This window comes from Aspergillus versicolor (assembly GCF_001890125.1).
Source record: "Aspergillus versicolor CBS 583.65 unplaced genomic scaffold ASPVEscaffold_8, whole genome shotgun sequence".
NCBI classification, from domain to species: domain Eukaryota; kingdom Fungi; phylum Ascomycota; class Eurotiomycetes; order Eurotiales; family Aspergillaceae; genus Aspergillus; species Aspergillus versicolor.
In genome coordinates this window covers 296955-315439 of record NW_024467531.1, presented here as the reverse complement: position 1 = coordinate 315439, position 18485 = coordinate 296955, and the positions used below count along the sequence as shown (strand labels likewise).

The window sequence follows — 18485 nt, the reverse complement described above, 5'->3', positions numbered from 1 at the left end:
TTCGTGGTGTATGTAGTTACTTCTAGTTAGGCTGAGGCACTTGATAGTGCCCTTTAGATATAATTAAACTATAGTAGCACATTGCCACTGGTATTCAGTCACTAACTGCTTTCATTGTAAGTAAAAATGGTTCTTGGTATTGAAAGCAAATGTTACCCAGTATATTCAGGCTCGTCTACATCACGTGATACGGGTATCCGCTCCTCGCCCGCAGAACTCAAGATCGTTTCGTCAGAGCTACAAGCATACAACCAACCACCACTACAACTAGCTCTCAAGTCCCAAGTTGCGCTTTCTCTATCCATCATACCCCAGGCTATTTGCGCCGCTGAATAATACCCAACAAATCCACGAACCTCACACGGAACCTCCGATCCTACAACCCCTCCACTGACCCTGGGCTCCAAAGCTGCCAGATAAGAGAAACGAAAACCGGGGGAAAAAAAAAGGAAAGCGAGAAAAGGTCCAAGAAAAGAAATCGTCCAATGTCCTCGAACGTCGGCCTCTCCACCCCGCGCGGTAGCGGAACATCGGGCTACGTCCAGAAAAACCACGCCTTCCTGCGCCCCCGAAACTTCGGCTCGGGAGCTCCATACCCACCACCCTCAGGTGGGCCTGAGGGCGGTTCAGGGTTCAAGCAGCGTCAGCCGGATCAAGCGATTTTGGAACATGAACAGAAGCGGGAGATTGAAGTGAAGGTACTTGAGGAGCGGGAGCGGTTAGAAGATGCGAATGAGCGTATTGAGGAGGGAAAGGGCGAAGAGGGCGAAAAGACGCTCAGTGAAGAGGAGATTGATGAGATATGTGAGGAGTTGAGGGAGAGGTTGGTGAAGGAAATGGAGCAGAGGAGGGAGAGTGGGCGCGGGGAGAGAGATGGGAAGGGGAGGAGGGATGGTAAGAGGGGCTTCAAGGCTTATCAGGTTCACGAGCTTGCGGAGGCGAAGATTGCTGAGAGTGAGCGGCTGAGGAGGGCCTTGGGAATTAAGGAAGATGCTAGCGGTGAGCCTGTGAGCGCGAGGGGGGAGATTGAAAGGAGGAGGGAGAAGGAAAGAGAAAGGGAGAGGGACAGAGACTAGTTGGGGTTTCCTCCTATCTGTTGTACTGCTCTTCTCTCTTTTAAACTGATAGCTTTGCATGCTGGGCGTTGGGTTTTTATTGTATGCATGAGTGGATAAGGTATTTAGGGTCTGGATATGATTATGGCTTGGTTATCTTTGCAATATTCATGCATTGCTTTATCTTCGTATATATCGGGGTATTATTCTATGTAGTAAACTTTTCAATAATCCAACCCTGCTTCAAATCCTTCCTTTGGATGACCTTCTTTGCTGGTAACGGCCATCCTGTACTTCCCACTTCGCCTACCAACGACGGGATCACAAAGCACGCTCGTCGCTCAGGCACGCCATCCAACTGCTCGATCTTTCCAATCGGCTTGCCGTATTCGATAAGCGGCGTACCGTGAGCTAATGCCGACAGTTGAAGCCCACTGGGTGTGACTAGTGGGTACATCCTGATCTTGGGAGCATCTCCCGCCACGACTGAAGGTGCTGACTGTTGCAGATGGGAAAATATAATGTACTGAGGCATTTCCTTCGGTGAAAGCTTCGCAATCACAGACGTTGGATGAACAAAGACAGCCTTTTCGTTTAACTCCTTCGAAGGCCCGTCTCGTGATCTGAAGAGCGTGAGATAGGGCACGTCGATTGCGCGCTTTGGCGTGCGTTGCATCTCCGGAGGAACGGGGGCGAGGTCTGCCCGGATCGCAACATTGTCAATGAAGCCTGCTGTTACAATCTGCTTGAGCGCCTTGACTTGTTTCTCCGTTGGCTCCGGTAATCGCGGTTGGTAGGCCGCAATGAGGCCGGGGTTGTTGTTTCTTACGATATCGGTGAGCTGGCGTCTCAATTGCGCTGCCTCTTTGAGTGCTTTGGCGCGTAGGAACATTTTTTCACAGAAAGAGTCACCATCTGAAGCGTACCCGTAAGCGCAAATCGCGGAGAGGTATTTAAGTGCGTCGGAGTTGTCGTCATGTTTGCTGAAGAGACGGTGGGCTCGCGCGTAGTCTTTGTGACGCTTTTCCCGAGCCGTATCCTCGAGACGGTCTGAGTTTCTGTAAACTCCATTGTCCTCTGTTGATTCCTTGCCTACTGGGTCAATCTGGTTCTCCGCGACGAAAAGATCCCCGACAGCTAGAGCCGCAACAAGCGAAATTACATAGGGCATGCAACCGTGTTGGTGGCCGACGAATACCATCTTACCGAACCTAGGCGAGAGAGGGTATGTAGATAGGCTGTTTCCGATATGCGTAATCTTGCCGTCGGCGGAGAGAGCACCTAGGTTCTTTAGGAGCTTCTCGGCCTTTGTGATTCCCTTACGGCTGGGAGGTGTAGGGAAAGGGAAATTGATGACATTGTGGAGACCCATGCTCTTCATCTGCAGGACAACGCCTTCAATGGGCGTCCGTAGGATCTCCGGGTCTGTGTATTCGGCGAATTCGCCTTCGTATATCGCGGAAGAATATAATCGATAGCAGTGACCGGGTCCTGTTCTACCAGCACGTCCAGCTCGCTGGTTTGCACTGGCCTTACTGATCCAGTCGATTTGGAATTTCTGCACGCCCGTTTCTAAGTCGTATTGCTTCTCCTTAGCTCGGCCGCAATCGAAAACATACCGGACGCTTGGGATGGTAAGACTCGTTTCGGCCACGTTGGTTGCTAAAACGATCATTCGTGAGCCCTCCGGAGGTGGCTCGAAGACTCGGAGTTGCTCCTTGGTAGGAAGTTGCGAGTACAATGGCAGTACGTGAACTTTCGTGGACGAATCCATCGCCTCCTCGCCTTCTTCTCCTACATCGAATTCTTCATCTTCCTCGGGGTCGTCGAGACCAGTAATCTCGAGGTCGCTATCGTCATCCTCGTAGTCCGCGGTGTTGGAGACATCAACTTCACCTATTTCTAAATCCTCCGCCTCTAGTGGTGCTTCATTCGCGGATATCTGGACTTTGGCTTGAGCCACCTCTCCTCGTTGTGTCGGTTTAAAGGCCTGCTTCAAACGCTTGGAGAGCTGTCTGATCTCGTTCTGACCAGTCAAAAACACAAGTATAGCCCCTGGAGGAAGCTTGCGGTGGCCTCTAGAAACCTTTCTGAAAGCTTCTTCGACGTAATCACGATGCGTCCGCCGAGCGAAGTGAACAGAGACGGGGTATTGACGGCCTTCTGCTTGTACTAAAGGTGGCGGGCCCTGGCGGAAAAGACTTGGGTTTTGCGTGAAGTCCGAAATGCGCAGAGTTGCAGACATGACCACAAGTTTCAAAGGCTTTACTGAAGGGTCCTCCTCGCTCATGTTTTTGCGCAGGTCAACAATGCGACTGACCATACCAATAAGGATGTCGGTGTTGACGCTACGTTCGTGGGCTTCGTCGATCACAATGATGGAGTATTTGCTGAGAGAAAAGTCTTCGGCGATTTCCCGAATAAGAATACCATCAGTCATGAACTTGACCGCAGTCTTGCTAGTAGCAGTGCTCTCGAACCGGATTTGGTAGGACACTTGGGACGAAAACTGGCCCAACTCATCGCCTACACGCTTTGCCATACTTACAGCAGCAACTCGACGGGGCTGAGTGACTCCGATCATGCCAGGGTTTCCACTCTCGGGATTACCGTAGCCGGCTTCGAACAGGAATTGCGGAAGCTGCGTGGTTTTACCACTTCCAGTAGCTCCCCAAATTACGATGGCTGAGTTGTTGTGGATTGCCTCCATAATCTTCTGTTCCTCTCCGACAACAGGTAGCTTTAAACGCGCCTCCTGAACTTCCTCAGGACGATCAACCTGAACACTAAATGCTTTCCGATAAGGATTGCCTTCGGTAACCTGAAGTTCCAAAGGTAATGGCTCCTCCTCTGTGGCCCTATCTCTGACCGGTAACGCGGATGCCGATATGACTGGTTGTGGTTCGGAGGTTATCGGACCAGTTGTAGGCTTAAATCCCACAATATCATTGATCTGTTGTTGGGCCCATGACTTGAAGGCGGACTGCCGGGGCTTAATACGTCCGTCAGCAGTGCTTTCCTCATCCTCATCCTCGTCTTCATCATCATCATCGTCTTCTTCTTCTTCTCCTTCCTCGGCCCCGTCCTCGCTGTCATTATCGTCACTTTCTTGAGTCGTTGAATCATCCGATTCGCTTTCAGAGCCTGAATCCTCTCCTTTCTCCTCACTTTCCGACTCGTCAACAGATGAAGGATTCCCATCCTTTGTCTCATCCTCTGAGCCAAATCCTTCCCATGGTACTTCATTTAATGTGGCTGCCGGGGTTGGTTTTGATGCGCGTTTTCGTTTTTTGAGAATTGGGAAACCATCTGGTCCAAGTTCTAGAGGGCGTTTTAGACCGATACCGTTCATCACGTTCGACGACCCTTGATCCGCCGAAGTCGCTGTTTTTCCAATGGGCTCCGTTTTTGTCCGGGGTAATTCATCGTCCGACTCGTCACTGGACCACTCCGGCTCATTGCGTCCATCGGCGACATCCACTTTCTGTCTCGGGGGTTCACCATCATCATCTCTCTTCCGTTTTCCAAGCTCTTTTGAGCTCTGAAGGCCGGTGACTTCAACTCTTGACTGTGCAAGTTTCTTGAGCAGCGCAGTGTTTTCTTCTTTCTTGAGTTTATTGTCCTAAACAGGGTTAGAACTGGCGTTGAAGCACTTAGTAGGCAAAACATACAATGTATTTATCCAGGCGCTTCTGCTTTTTTGCAGATATCTTCGGATGTTGCGCTCTCAATTCTTCACGGAGTTTCTCCTTTCTGGCTTCCTTCTCGCTCTTCGAGAGCGGTGCTATCTCCGCCGCATTAGTATCGGTCGCGGTATTCGCAGCCTGTTGCTGCTGCCGATGCCTCTGTTTTCTTTGGCGGGGAATAAACTTCGGCATTATGACACCGTACCTCTTCTCGGATCCGAAGAGCAACCGAAAATGCGGAGTAAATGTTGTCAGGTTGTTGGTGATCTCGAGTGGAATCTAAAAAAATTCAGGCGGCGGTGAGATTCTGCCTTGAAGTGGTACTGATAGCCTCACCGCCTTGGGCCCATCTCCACTATACAAATTACTCCTCGTGTCAGTGTCAACCATCGTAAGTGCTTTGGTTATATACTCCTGTCTCTGGTCTTTACATGTTCTATCAAAGAGAAAAATAAATTTAATCAATACTGTCTCAGACTACTTTACAGTGTACAACCATGGCGGACATTTCCAGACTTAGTCTAGACCTTCCATTCCCCGCAGCCACCAAGCGAGTATCCGGAGATATTAAGGGAATTCAGACAGATATCATGACTGTCAAATTCAGTGACAAAATCATGATCACGATTTCGCAACAGGGGCGACTTGGGCATTGGGTTCGTAACCTAATCATATATACCAGAACCACGCTAATCGCTCCCAGCTTCATGTTCCATTGGAAAACAAAAACCCAGGCACAGAGGGTTCTCACAGGATTCCAGACTTCGCAGATGATGGTCTTCTTCCGTTAAGTGATTTGACAGCGACTTCGATTCTCGGGGGCCGTGTTCCTGGTCATGAAATTGTTGGTCAGCTATATGCTCGTCAGATAGCGAGTGCCATTGTCACGAAAACACCGCAAGAAAACCGCCTGCTTGTCGTTGGGCTAGGACTCAAAACAGCCGAGGCTGACAGAGACGTTTTCTTTGCCGTTATAGACCTTGTTCTCCAATGCATCTAGGATGCCAAATGTTGGGGGAAATGTCAAACTCACAAATCCAGACGCAGAAGCCGTTTCCCTCTATCGTCTTCTTCTGCCTATCAAACTTGATATTGGGGAGCTTGAGGCCAAGAATCAGCCTTGCGAGGCTATCACGCTCCTCTTCAGTAAATCCTCTGAAATTCAGCTTTCCGAGAAATTCGAATGCTCCGCCGAACAGCGCCTTGATCAAGACACCCTCGTCAAAATTAGTCGCCCTCCAGTTATTGCTGGCCACAATAGTGAGGTTATAAACGTGAATAGGCCCGTCATACTTCAAAGCGGAAATGAATTCCATAAATGACCAGCGACGCTGCAACGCCGTTCTCAAGTCGGTTGATCCAAGCAACAACATAATCGATCCAAACCGGCGATGCCATCCAAGCTTGTGGCTACGGCATGAGTATGTGACCCAGCTCTGTTGTCCGGTATCACAGCAAGGTAAAGGCTTGGGAAATCGTGTAAGGAGGCTTGCGGAATATATGCCAAAAGTTCGAATAAACAGCTTCCGGTAGCTCAGAGAATGGTACAGGGCTATTGAAGCCTCGTGATAAATAGTATGGGAAACGCTTAGAATAGCCAAGTTTGCGACACGGTTATGCCTGAGCCTTCCTATCTCCAGCGCGCTGCCATCATGTTTGAACAACTCTTCATAGATTCGGAACCTGACATGGAGCGGGAGACGATAAATATAGCAACACGTCCACCGGTCCCCCTTTTTGAGTGGACTTCTCGCAGACTTCAATCCATCTGAGACGATTGTGTCGTGATAAGTAGGCTGCGCACTGCGGTCTTCAAATCGGCAGATATAATTTCCCGCTTCGTCGTAAACTGGCCTAAAGAAACGCATATCCAAGCTGCAACTCGTAAAGAATTAGCATCAAGTCGCTCCGATACTGCTGGTAGAGCACAACTTACCTGGGGTTCCCTGGATTCAAACGGTTATGCCGATCCACTGCGCGTGGGCTTGTGGCAGGGGTTGCTTTTACAAGCGCTCGCTTGGTTCTAGCCATGCTTAGTATCAGGTGGTAAGGGTATGGGATTAACTTGTTTTTGATTCAGTTGCAAAGTTAAATTATAAGAAAAGAGACGCTGGGAAACAGGAAAGGCAATTGTGTTGGATCGGAGCTGCACTTGTACATAGATGTCCAGTGACTGTCAAAGAGAGTGTGTTTGTCTTTGGCTCTTTCAACAAAAACAATGGCCGGTACTAGTAATGTATCAAATTTTAATTTAGATTCTAAAGAAACTTTGTCATTTACTGGGGTTTTGGATATGCTAGGTCCCTGAATATCTTGGTTTACATAGTATCTGCAACTATACCTACAGTACTATATAAGGTAGCATGAGGCATCCTCGAGAGCTTAAAACGAGCCATTTCCAACAAAATCCCCTAGAATAAAACAAAGAGATATCCTCGTTCTATATTTCAGAAATATACAGGACTAATTCATTACATATCCACTGGGGCCTTGTCTCTCAGCGAGTAGCAGTCCTGGTCACGTGTATGCGGCGAGTAGGGACCGTCTCTGCACCTTTTCTTACTCTCATCACACCAACAAGTCATTCATTGAAAGAATAATCCACACCGGGCTTCTATTAGCGACGGGACTCGATACTCTTTGTTTTAGGTTGATGTAAACAATCTCATTCGCGCTGTCGGGTCGCGTTCTTCACTCCTGGGTTGATGTTTACTGCGGTTCGGCGAAACATTCAACACCAATTTACGGCTACAAGATTCCCTCGTTCAATATACCAGCACACATGTCAGAGAGCATCGCTTTACTCTGAACTTCACACGCATCGAGTCTTTATTGATACCAGTTCGACTGTGCGATTGAACATGGATTCTGAAGACGAGGACCTAAGAGCAGCAATTGCTGCTTCCTTGGGTAACGCCCCGTCTCCGGTTCAGAGAGCCAATAATCAGAATAAACCGGTTGTTGATTTAACAGGTGACAGCGATGAAGATGTGGTACCGATTTATCCCAAGTCCAAGTCGGTCATTAGCTCAGAGGCCAGCCGCGAGGCAAGCGTCGTTGATATTGCAGACGATGGTGACGAAGATCTAAAAAGGGCCATCGCTTTGTCATTACAAGAATCTGGCGCGCATGTGCCATCTTCTAAGCCAGAGCCCACGTCTGCTCCTGCTCCAGACCAGTCCCAGACGAAGGACCAACTTGAGCCCAAATCTAACGGGGGAGGCTTCCTTGGGCTAGATCGCAAGAAAATGGAGGAGGAGCGCCTTGCGCGCCTTGGAAAGAGGAAACCTGAAGAGACATCCCAATCTGACCAACATGAACTGAAGCGGGCGCGGACTGAACCCCGGCAAAGTGCCAGCAGTATACAGGCTAAATCAGGGCCTCCATCATCTGTACCATTTATTCAATTTCCGGCGGGGGTGGTTAAGAAGACATTCGCAATCGGAAAACCCAGAACCGATGATGATATCAGGCTTGATGAGGTCCTGCAAAGCTCAGATCTTGAACTGGCGGTTTTGAGTTCATTTATGTGGGACATGGACTGGCTTTTCGGCAAAGTCAATTTGAAAAGGAGCCGATTCATACTAGTTATGCAAGCAAAGGATGATGCTACAGTAAGTTAATTATCGGGTTCGATTCCAAGCGTCCATGTTTTGACCACTCTGACTCAAAAAGAAACGACAATATGAATCGGAAACAGCAACTATGACAACACTGCGTCTGTGCTTCCCACCAATGGATGGCCAGGTCAATTGTATGCATTCCAAACTCATGCTACTCTTCCATTCAAAATATCTCCGGATCGTAGTGCCAACTGCGAATCTCATTCCGTATGACTGGGGAGAGGGTGGCGGCGTCATGGAGAATGTATGCAGACTTAATACTTTATTGTTACCGGACTAACGTTGCCCAGAGTGTCTTTCTCATTGACCTACCCAGAAAAGATGGGCCAACGACTGGTGAATCAAAGACAAGTTTCTACAACGATCTCGTCTACTTCCTCAGGGCTACCACCCTCCATGAAAATGTCATTGCGAAGCTAGAGAATTTTGATTTCAGTAACACAGCGCAGTTTGCATTCGTTCACACCATGTAAGTCTAGTGTACCGGCCATTGATTGATTACTGACATTGCCAAGTGGTGGTTCGCATTCAGGAACTTCATGGAAACAGACTGGATACTGCGGGCTAGGCCGGTCAGTGGAATCTCTCGGTCTGCAAATTGACAAGCCACTTAACCTCGATTTTGTGGTACGTACAAATATCACAATCCCCACACCTAGTATACAACTAACAGCATTAGACCTCCTCGCTTGGTTCCCTAACACCCGAGTTTATGAAGTGCATATACCTCGCCGCTCAAGGTTGGCACCCTCCGCGCACTAATCCCAGTTCCATCTAATTAAGTATTCTACGCAGGAGACAACGGTCTTACTGAGTTAACTCTTCGAACGGCAAAAACTTTCCCCGCCAAATCCCTCTCTGATCCAAGGCGTCTTATCCAAGCATCCACTGCCGACGAGTGGGAGGATAGAATCCGCGTCTATTTCCCATCCTACGACACCGTTGTCAAGTCAAGGGGTGGACCAAATGCGGGCGGCACGATATGTTTCCAATCGAAGTGGTTTAATAATGGCAAGTTCCCGAAAGATGTGCTGCGGGATTGTGTTAGTGTAAGAGATGGGCTGGTTATGCATAATAAGGTACCTTCTTCTACAGCGTCTGTGGTTCTGTGATATACTAATTACTGGATTATTCAGATCCTGTATGTGCAACCAGACGAGCCCATCTCCGTCTCGGACGATTCCGAGTGTCCTGGTTGGGCATACGTCGGAAGTGCGAATCTCTCCGAAAGCGCCTGGTAGGTTCCTTCCTCTCTTTTTTTCTAATTATGCCTTCTAACCTGCTATTTTTCTTATTAGGGGCCGTCTAGTCTTCGACCGCACAACAAAACAACCTAAACTCAATTGTCGAAACTGGGAATGCGGAGTTGTGGTCCCAGTATTCAAAGAGAAGGAGAAAAGCGAAGCCTCAGAGCCAATCACGGAGAGTGAAACCGAAGACGAAACAGAAAACCAGCCACAGACTGGGAAAGGAAAGGGAGTAGAAAGCGGTGCTGGGAGTAAAGCTAAAGAAGAGAATACAGGGCTTCTGGATATCTTCAGAGGCACAGTACCCGTGCCAATGCGTTTGCCGGGCCAGAAATATGGTGGTTCAGGACCAGAAAAACCGTGGTATTTCATGGAGGAGAAATATTAGACTTTATCTATTCGGAGACAAGGAAGGTCTAATGTTCAGAGTACCTGCCTGGTCTCGACACGAGAACCGGTCTTGATCGATTAGTGCTAAACATACCCCCGCAACTTGAACTAAATGGGTATATATCACTACAACTTTACACCCCCTTTCGGTCCCCCATTCAACACCCCATAAAGCGCGCTCTCAAGCTCAATCAAAAGCCCTGTAACACCTGCATCCGCAGGGGGCATAAGCTGCGTGAAAAGAGCACCCGCAATGCCCGTATCACGATCGACCCACTGTGGTATATCGTGGTTAGCATCAATCAGAATGAGCCGGCCCGGATTGCACACACGCAACCCGACCTAACATTGTTACCCATTAGCATAATTCAGTAGAGACTCACCCAATGCAAATTCGGCAACCCACTCCAACTCACACTGCCTGCCCTTCTTCGGCCGGGTATATCCCTCGTCGTCACCGTGCCTGCTAGAGCGTGATTCACAGTACCTGTATCAGTAGACGATGCCCCTAAAATCCGCTTCATCTGCCACCCCAGCGCCTTGGGTAGTACCTTTGCAGACTCGGACTGTGGATCTAACTGCGGGGCAAATAGGAGATTGACGCTCTCTTCGCCCTTGTGGAATAGAGTGCCCCCGCCGCGGAGGAGGGATGTGAGGAAGGATGTGAAGTCAGTGGGCGTGCTGAAGAGGCCGATGCCGCCGAGATCCTGCTTAAGTGGATATTGCAGCGTTATGGGGCCTGGGGTTAGGGATGTTTTGGGGGTTGTGGTTGTGCTCTGGTTTTTATTTGAGACGGGGACTCGATAGGCCATTTCGAGGAGGGGAGGCTGAGTATTATTAGTAGTATTTGAGACACGAGGTTGGGAAGGATGATGGAATGTTGTCGAGGAGGCAGCTAGTTTAGAAAAGATGTTTTCCTGCATGTATTTCGAGAGCGGCGAGCCTGTTACGCGTTCGATCTGTATAGATCTGTCAAAAACGACTTCACTGGGCAAGAGAATGAAGGAGAGGAAGACAAACTAATTGGCCAGCCCAGTCAAGCCCAGCTCCATACTCCCAGGAGGTCCCAGGTTGAAAGAGTAATGGGTGGGTATAGCCATCCTATAACACCAGGTAGTAGATCGCATTGATTAGCATTTCTGTTGCCAGGCTCTAGGTGTGTTTCAAAAGGGGCGTGAATACCATGCTTCCGCTGAATGTATACGCTGATCTGCCCTGGGACTTCGACCATTTCTGGAGTAGGGGTGATGATGAGTCGTAAACGAAGCCTGAGGTGTGGCATAAGAGTTGTCTAGATGTTGTTTGTCAGTTATACTCAGTATACGTACATAGACCCAGGACATACCGCAGTGTAATCTTCCCTTCAACAGGGTCAAGCACTGGGTAATCCTTCCCCGAAGATGGATCTATCCCACTATAGTATCAGTATATCGTATAATCATTGGATAGGTAAAATTCCCCATGCTCAAACATTAATGAATAAATCCAAAGCAGTATGCAGGGTACCTACCAGTCCTCATCTCTCTCAAAACTTTGACACTCCTCAACTCCTCAATCTCCTCCTTCACATCATCATCCAAATTCAAAACACCCCTTTCAACCAACTGCACAACCGCAACAGCCGTGGCGAGTTTCGTCATCGACGCAATCCAGTAGAGCGAGTCGAGTTGAAGAGGCTTCGCGCTGGCAATGTCGAGACGGTCTCGCCCGGAGGCGCGGCTGTAGATTGTTTTGCCTAGAGGTTTTAAGAATATACCTTAGTACGTATAGCTTATAGTCAAGACAGTTGGGAAAAAGCCTCGATATAATACCTGACCTGTCGACAGCGATGAAAACCGCACCGTGGAGGATTCCCGTTGTGGGGTTTGTAGCGTTATCGAGGATATTATCGAGGGCCTCCATGGTGCTTTTCTTTATAAAGTATTCAATGAATAATTGGATGTTAGGGATCCACTAGGTTAAAGCCTCTTGATTTCAGCTGTATATGAAAGAAGTGTTGCAGTATTGTGTTTTTGTATCCTGCAGTTTATAGATATCTGCACCTCGGTTACCAGTAGGAGTAGACCGAGGTACTACTCTCATCGCAGTACAATCCCCTGGCGAATGGTGCTACAGTTGCTACAGTTATAAAAGCAGGGTCAAGCTTTAAACTTTTTAGTAGTATATTAAATAATAATAAACTGTAATACTATAGTAATAACCAAAATTAGAGTGCGCCACAAATGCAACTTAACGCCCACGCTCAGTCTATAGTTATGTACTGAAGAAAAAGCCCATTTCTTTTTTTTTTAAATATAAACCAACGACTTCTTCTCTTGCCTGTTTTCTTGTAAATGAGAGACAGAAAGCCGTTAGTTCTTCTTGGAGAAAACCTTCTTCACAGCCGACATGGCAGCACCAATTCCTCCAAACAAATAGCCCATGCCAAACGACCACCGCCTCACGCGCACGGTGTATATGAAGAAGTAAACAAGCACCCAGTTGACGATGACAAACGCCAAGAAGATGCCGAAGGAGCGCCACTTGTCGCCATCCTTAACGTTCAGCTGGCCCATGTACTCTGTGCCATTGGCATACTGGCAGTACTGGCAGTCTTCGGTAGCGTCGGGGTTAATGAGCCGCCCTACACCCGCGATGTTGGTGACAAAGTTGTTTGCGTAGTCAAAGCAGGTAGATCCCGGGGGAGGATTGAAGTGGGTGGCTTCGGTGGTTGAGCACTGGATGGTGATGCTGGGGAAGATGGCTGAGATGGCGCCACGAATCCACCAAGTTACCGGGTTGACGTAGTACATCCAGTACTTCCAGAAGACGGGGTAGTCGGCGTAAGGGCGAACGACACCGTTAAAGAGACCGGTCATGACGAAAAAGAACGGGAGCACGTTGGAGATTACGGTGAAGGAGGGCGCGAACGCACAGACCCATTGGCCCCAGGAAGCCATGAACACGAAGAAGAGCATTGTCATGAGGAAGACGTAGCCCGATGCGGAGGCCGCGACAGGGAAGCCGACGGCGAAGTACCAGAGGAGGAAGTAGACAGTTGCGGAGACGATGGCCATGGGGATCTCAGCGACGACATTTGCCGTGCAAAAGGCGAACCAACCGTAGATTCTGGATGGGTATTCACGGGCTTCCCAGAGGGCACGGTTCATGTAGAACTTAGGAAGGGTGGAGTTCAGGAAGATCGGCGGGAGAAGAATAACCAGGAAGAGGGAGAACATGCGGTTCTGCATGGAGGCGATCGAGTTATCGAGCATCCAGAAGGTGAAACCGTTGAAAATACCGATAATGACACTAGTGAAGAGCTTTCCGTAGTAGTAGGATGGGTCACGCCAGTGCTGGGTAAAGACACGCTGGGTCAGGAGATAGGTCTGAGTCCAGGTCGAAGCAGCGAATTCGTACTGCACGGTCTGGTCTTCGGTGGCTGTAGCGTCGCGGCGCTCGTTGTGAATTTGCTCGATCTCCTCTTTGACTCTTCTGCTCTGCTCTGAGTTGCGCCATTCCTCGTTCCAGTCAACCGTCACGCCCTCGCGCTTAATTGGTTTAGCAGCGGTTTCCAGGATAAACTCGGCCACGTTCTTTGCTGGCGGACAGACAGCACCGCGATCAGCAAAGTACTTGATCACGTCCTTGCCATCAGGGCCAACAGGTCCAAAGTAAAACGTGTTACCGCCGGGGTTCAAGGCCAGAATCATGTCGAACTGCTGGATCAGCATGGAAGAGGGCTGGTGAATAGTGCAAACAATGGCCTGGCCAGCCTGAGAAAGCTTCTTCAAGAAACGCACAATCGAGAACGCAGCCTGGCTGTCCAGACCACTAGTCGGCTCATCGAGGAAGAGCAAAAGGCTAGGCTTAGCAGCCAACTCCACGCCGATAGTAACACGCTTCTTCTGTTCGACATTGAGGGATCCAATCATAGCATCCTGGATCTCCTCCAGTTCCAAAAGGTCGACAATCTGGCTGACGTACGTAAGTTTCTCCTCCCGGGGAATGTTCCTGTCCTGACGGAGCAGAGCCGAAAACTCAAGGGCCTCCCGGATAGTGGCAGTGTTGTCGTGCAGGTCCATCTGTTCACAGAAACCAGTACCACGTTGGAAGTCAGTTGATAGAGGGCGACCATCAACAAGCATATCCCCACCAATGACACCCATAGTCTGGCGCTGAGCCAGGGTGTTCAGCAGGGTTGTCTTTCCAGCTCCAGAGGCACCCATCAGGGCAATCATAAGCCCTGGCTTTGCGTATCCACTAACACCATTAAGCAATTTCCGAGTTCCATTTCCGTAAGGCACCGTGTATTCAACATTATTCCAGGTGAAAACACGCTCGCTAGAAGAGATCCGGTTGAAGGCGGCTTCACTGCCAGGGCCAGACTCCGCCACAGCCCCATCGCTCTTGCCATTCTCCTCATCGTTGGGCTTCTGCGCGGCGGCCTTGATCTGCTTAGCCTTCTTGGACCGCTTGAAGACCAGGGCGCCACCGCCACCGCCGACGAAAGACAGGGTCTCCGTAGCGAGAATGGTAATTAGAATATACAGCACGGTGAAAGCAATGACAACACCAAAATTGCGCCAGAGGTGGTGGCGCGTGAACTGGAATGTTGTGCTGAGATAGTCCGCGCCCGCAACCTCCGTAGAACCGAGTTGGGATCCAGTGAGAGCGCAACCTTGGTATTGCGGATCAACTCCAGGACCTTGCGGGACCAACATAGAAGGATCACACTCCATGATGCGATCAGAGAATTCATTGCTCAAGACGGACTCGTAACTGTAGGAAAGCGGGTTGACGTAGAACAGCCATCCGAACCAGATCGAACCATCGATAAGACCTTGCTTCGGAATCACATAACCAACGAACAAGACCAGCACGTTCAAAGCGATACCAGAAAACCGTACGGCATCATCGATGGTCGGAGATAGTGCTGCGAACATGCGGTACATGGCCGTGATACAGAATGTGGTGGTATACACGAACAAAAAGTAGATCCAGAACTTCGAGGCAGTCGCATCAAGACCAGCGAGGAAATATACGATAATGGTGAACGGTACGGCCATGCAGAAAATAGCGGGAAAGTCGACAACCACACGTGCAATTGCAACAGCGGAAGGTCGGTAGAAAGCGTAGTCTTTGTGTCGCGCAACAATGGCCCGTCCAGAAACCGCAGGCATCAATTCGGTCAACTGAAGCCAGCCGAGGAACAAAATCGAGAAGAAAATGGCACCACCACGAGGGAAAGCGCCACTAGTATTCATCTTCTCACCGTAGAACAGAGATGCGACAATGAAGCCGTTCGAAATGATGATAAAGTACTTGGTGCAGAGAGAGGTCTTGTCACCCCACAGAAGCCAGAACTCGCGGCGCACGCAGGCAGCCACCTGTCGAGCAATCGAGACGGTGTAGGGGGACTTCTTAGAAACGGTCTTACTCTTGGATGACTGAACAGTCTTCTGGAAGCGCTGAGTGTCCTCGCAGTTGGTTTCCTGAAGCTTGGTCTCGTAAGCCTGGACCTCTGTTCCAATGCTCTTGTAGAAGTCGCTCTGTCGGAAAGCAGCCTCGAGTTCCTCAGGAGTCTTGGGTGTCGATGCTTCACGGCCCTCCTGGAACTGGCGCGCGTTGGGGTCACACAACGAAGTCAGGAAGTCAGCAGTGGTCGACTGCTCGGGGCAGTAGAAACCAAGGTTGACAAAGTACTGGCGAGCGTGATGCGCAGGACCTTGGAAAAGCATGCGGCCGGAGTCAATAACAAGCACCTTGTCCATCAGCTCGTAAATGCTTTCACCGGCCTGGTAAAGAGTGACTAGAGTTGTGCGCTTGCTAACGTCGGTCATGATACGAAGAGACTTGGCGTAGTCCAGGGCAGTGCTGGCATCAAGACCACGAGTCGAGTTATCCCAGCAAACGACGGAAGACTTGGTGGCAAGGGTCTCTGCGATACTAACACGCTTTCTCTCACCACCAGAGACACCACGGACAAACTCGTTTCCCACAAGAGTGTTCTTCGTGTGGGTGATACCGAACATTTTCAGCAGGGCATCGATGATGACCGGGATGCTTTCCTTCTCATTTTTCTTGGTCTTGTTGATTAGAGAGAACTTGAGCGTCTGCCAAACAGTAAGGTTCGGGAAATGCTGGTCGTCTTCCTGGTTGTAGTTGACTTCACCACGGTAGCGCCTGTCCTGCTCTTCGGCGCTCAGTCCACCGTAGCTGATATCACCTTCAACCGCAGCGAAAGCGTCACGATCGTTGGCAATGGCCTTGAGGAAGGTCGAGCAGCCAGCTCCGGGGCGTCCCAGAACCAGCATCATCTCACCCTCGCGAACAGCACCGGTGAAATCATGGACGAGGTCACGCACGGGCGGCTTCTTTCCGAAGCGCAGCTGGGGAACGAACCGGCAGATGATGTTATACAAGTCGGGTCCAAACGTTCCAACGACAGCATCCGGAAGGGTTCGAACAAAAGAAGCACCAGTCTGAACACCCTTGACAGTTAGATTCTTGAACACAACACCCACCTTCTTGGCAGGGTCTCCTGCGGTGGTCCGCCGCTCAAGATGGCCGCCCATCAGAAAGTCCGTCAAATCAAACTCGCCCGACTCATCCTCGCCCGCTTCCTCCTCCTCGAGAGCCTTTTCGGGGTCCTGATGCTGACTTGCGCGAGATCGCAGTCGACTGGGGCCGTCCTTGGTTGTTGACTTGGTGCGCTGCAGACTCAGTCTGGTCAATTCCCTTCGCATCTCCTCGTAGTCCTCCATGGCGCCGCGGCGAGAAACGGGCTCCGTTCCCTGCTCTCCCCACTGGCCGTCAGATGAGGATTCAGTGTCGCTACTGGATCCTGACACCATGGTGGTGTCGGATGGCTCTTCGGCCCCGACAGTCGGGACTTGGGCCAGGCCCGCATCGTGGGCTTTTTCAGGTTCGGCCATTGCGACCAGCTCCTGTTGGTAGTAACTTCGATAGCAGTGTATTAAGGTTGTAGGGCAACTGAATTAAATTTCTGGGTTAGGAAGTGGTCGGGGGGGGACCGAAGCATGTAGCGAAAACAGCGTGATTATTAAAGTAAAGTGCGTGGCGCGTGATATTTACAACAAAACGCAATTGAAAAGGGTATTTGGGAGTGGAGAGTATACTGCTAAGCGTCCGCGCAGAGGACGAGAAGCCTAAAGAAAGGAAACAGAAGAAAGAAAGAAAAGGATGGCAAAAAGCGAGAGCTAATGAGGGTGGAACTGCGTCATGGTTATAAAGGGCTCCCGGGGAGAAACAATATACGGGCCATGTGCATTACTAACGCACTTAACTCCGGGCAATGGGGCAGCAGCTTGTAAGCCTGGCCTCGGATTTGTCAGGATGTTGCCGAAACCGAAGAAAACCCAGAGCATCATCCTGAATCAGTGTCTGGTGCTCGGGGCGATCAAGCCTGGAACCCCGAAGAAACCTCAATCTTCGAGGGCGCAGATTCGGGAATGGTACGAAGTGCAACATGGTCTGGGCGGCGACAAGTGGGTAGTTCAATGGGAGCTCCGTGAGTCATGATGAGCAACAAGCAAGCCATTGGCCAGTCCAGTCGCAATCTTGAATCAGATCGTGGGGCGACAGCCAAAGGCGAGGAAGAAAATTTCTGAGCACGAAGGATCTTGCAGCGGAATGATTGGGCCGTGGCGGAGATAAGCATCCGGCGTCTATTTCCGGCAGGTGTTTGCCTCGCTTAAATGGCTGCCGCTAACTATACATGGCTGCCTCTGTATAAGGCCCTCTGCTTCACTTATTCCTCTGCTCCATGCCTCTGCGCAAAGACCCGACCGCATTCGTCATATCGACTCGTCCGACCTCTCTCGCTCACTCAGCTAATCAGCTTATTCCATGACAAACCCAAATCCCAGCAAAGTGGGAAACACAGGGTCAGGTTGCTGTTGGTGAATAATCCATCCGCATTAGCCCAAAAGTCTCCGAGCCACCCAAGAACAATCTCGCTCTCTTGAATCATGCTGTTTGCCTTGCAACCAAACCCTGCAAACTTACTTTTCGCCCACTTATCGCACACTTTTCACTGCCGCTTACGCCAAGGCCACCCATCTTTCCTCCGCTTGTCTCCGTGCTGACTGACCCAAGCGCCTTCCAAATTCGGAGCCCGCTGTTCAGACTTCAGACCGCTAACGTGAACCTCCCACTCCCTTCCATCCTTGTCGGTCAACCGCTTGGCTCGTGCTGTACCGAACTCCGCTAAGACTTTGGACCTAATTTCCAAGTCTATTCTATGCCATAGTCCAAAGGTAGCTCAAGAAAGACAGGTCGCACTAACTGCTAGTGGTAATAGTACCCGCACTCTGCGGCGGAAACCATTTTACGGCGGGCAAGTCGATGTAAGTGTCCGACGACGAGATATCAGGATCGGAGTTCCAGGCGCCCAACCAATTCTAGAGTCTTCTTCTCGGAGTAGCAGTCGAATCGAACCGCGGAGTTGGTGAACGTGACTGCCAATGGATCATCTATCTA

The 18485-nt window shown here is 50.0% G+C and overlaps 6 protein-coding genes across 6 annotated transcripts; 3 read left to right on the top strand and 3 right to left on the bottom strand.

Annotated features, from left to right (window-relative positions):
• Positions 1 to 362: 362 nt before the first annotated feature.
• Positions 363 to 1531, top strand: cwc21 (U2-type spliceosomal complex subunit CWC21). The gene has a single exon (XM_040813008.1). The coding sequence runs from the start codon at positions 486 to 488 to the stop codon at positions 1074 to 1076; it is 591 nt and encodes a 196-aa protein (XP_040670458.1). The 5' UTR covers positions 363 to 485; the 3' UTR covers positions 1077 to 1531.
• Positions 1264 to 4933, bottom strand: ASPVEDRAFT_136554 (ATP-dependent RNA helicase ECM16; the record flags this gene model as incomplete). The annotated part of the gene is made up of 2 exons (XM_040807304.1): positions 1264 to 4677; positions 4727 to 4933. 2 exons carry the CDS (start codon positions 4931 to 4933, stop codon positions 1264 to 1266), a joined length of 3621 nt encoding a protein of 1206 aa, XP_040670457.1.
• A 305-nt stretch (positions 4934 to 5238) lies between these two features.
• ASPVEDRAFT_54818 (uncharacterized protein) lies at positions 5239 to 5741 on the top strand (the record flags this gene model as incomplete). The annotated part of the gene is made up of 2 exons (XM_040814978.1): positions 5239 to 5397; positions 5445 to 5741. 2 exons carry the CDS (start codon positions 5239 to 5241, stop codon positions 5739 to 5741), a joined length of 456 nt encoding a protein of 151 aa, XP_040670456.1.
• Positions 5742 to 7602: 1861 nt separating this feature from the next.
• On the top strand, positions 7603 to 9999 carry ASPVEDRAFT_86076 (uncharacterized protein; the record flags this gene model as incomplete). Its single annotated transcript, XM_040817780.1, has 8 exons — positions 7603 to 8355; positions 8417 to 8608; positions 8655 to 8833; positions 8880 to 8991; positions 9044 to 9104; positions 9160 to 9443; positions 9501 to 9601; positions 9663 to 9999. The coding sequence occupies 8 exons, from the start codon at positions 7603 to 7605 to the stop codon at positions 9997 to 9999; spliced, it is 2019 nt and encodes a 672-aa protein (XP_040670455.1).
• On the bottom strand, positions 9640 to 12058 carry ASPVEDRAFT_808994 (serine hydrolase domain-containing protein). The gene is made up of 7 exons (XM_040816946.1): positions 11813 to 12058; positions 11512 to 11736; positions 11347 to 11407; positions 11184 to 11292; positions 11022 to 11102; positions 10385 to 10960; positions 9640 to 10277 (listed from the first exon to the last, which is right to left on the bottom strand). The coding sequence occupies exons 1-7, from the start codon at positions 11901 to 11903 to the stop codon at positions 10128 to 10130; spliced, it is 1293 nt and encodes a 430-aa protein (XP_040670454.1). The 5' UTR covers positions 11904 to 12058; the 3' UTR covers positions 9640 to 10127.
• Positions 12059 to 12133: 75 nt separating this feature from the next.
• On the bottom strand, positions 12134 to 17072 carry atrF (ABC drug exporter AtrF). The gene has a single exon (XM_040816925.1). The coding sequence runs from the start codon at positions 16916 to 16918 to the stop codon at positions 12353 to 12355; it is 4566 nt and encodes a 1521-aa protein (XP_040670453.1). The 5' UTR covers positions 16919 to 17072; the 3' UTR covers positions 12134 to 12352.
• Between the last annotated feature and the right edge of the window lie 1413 nt (positions 17073 to 18485).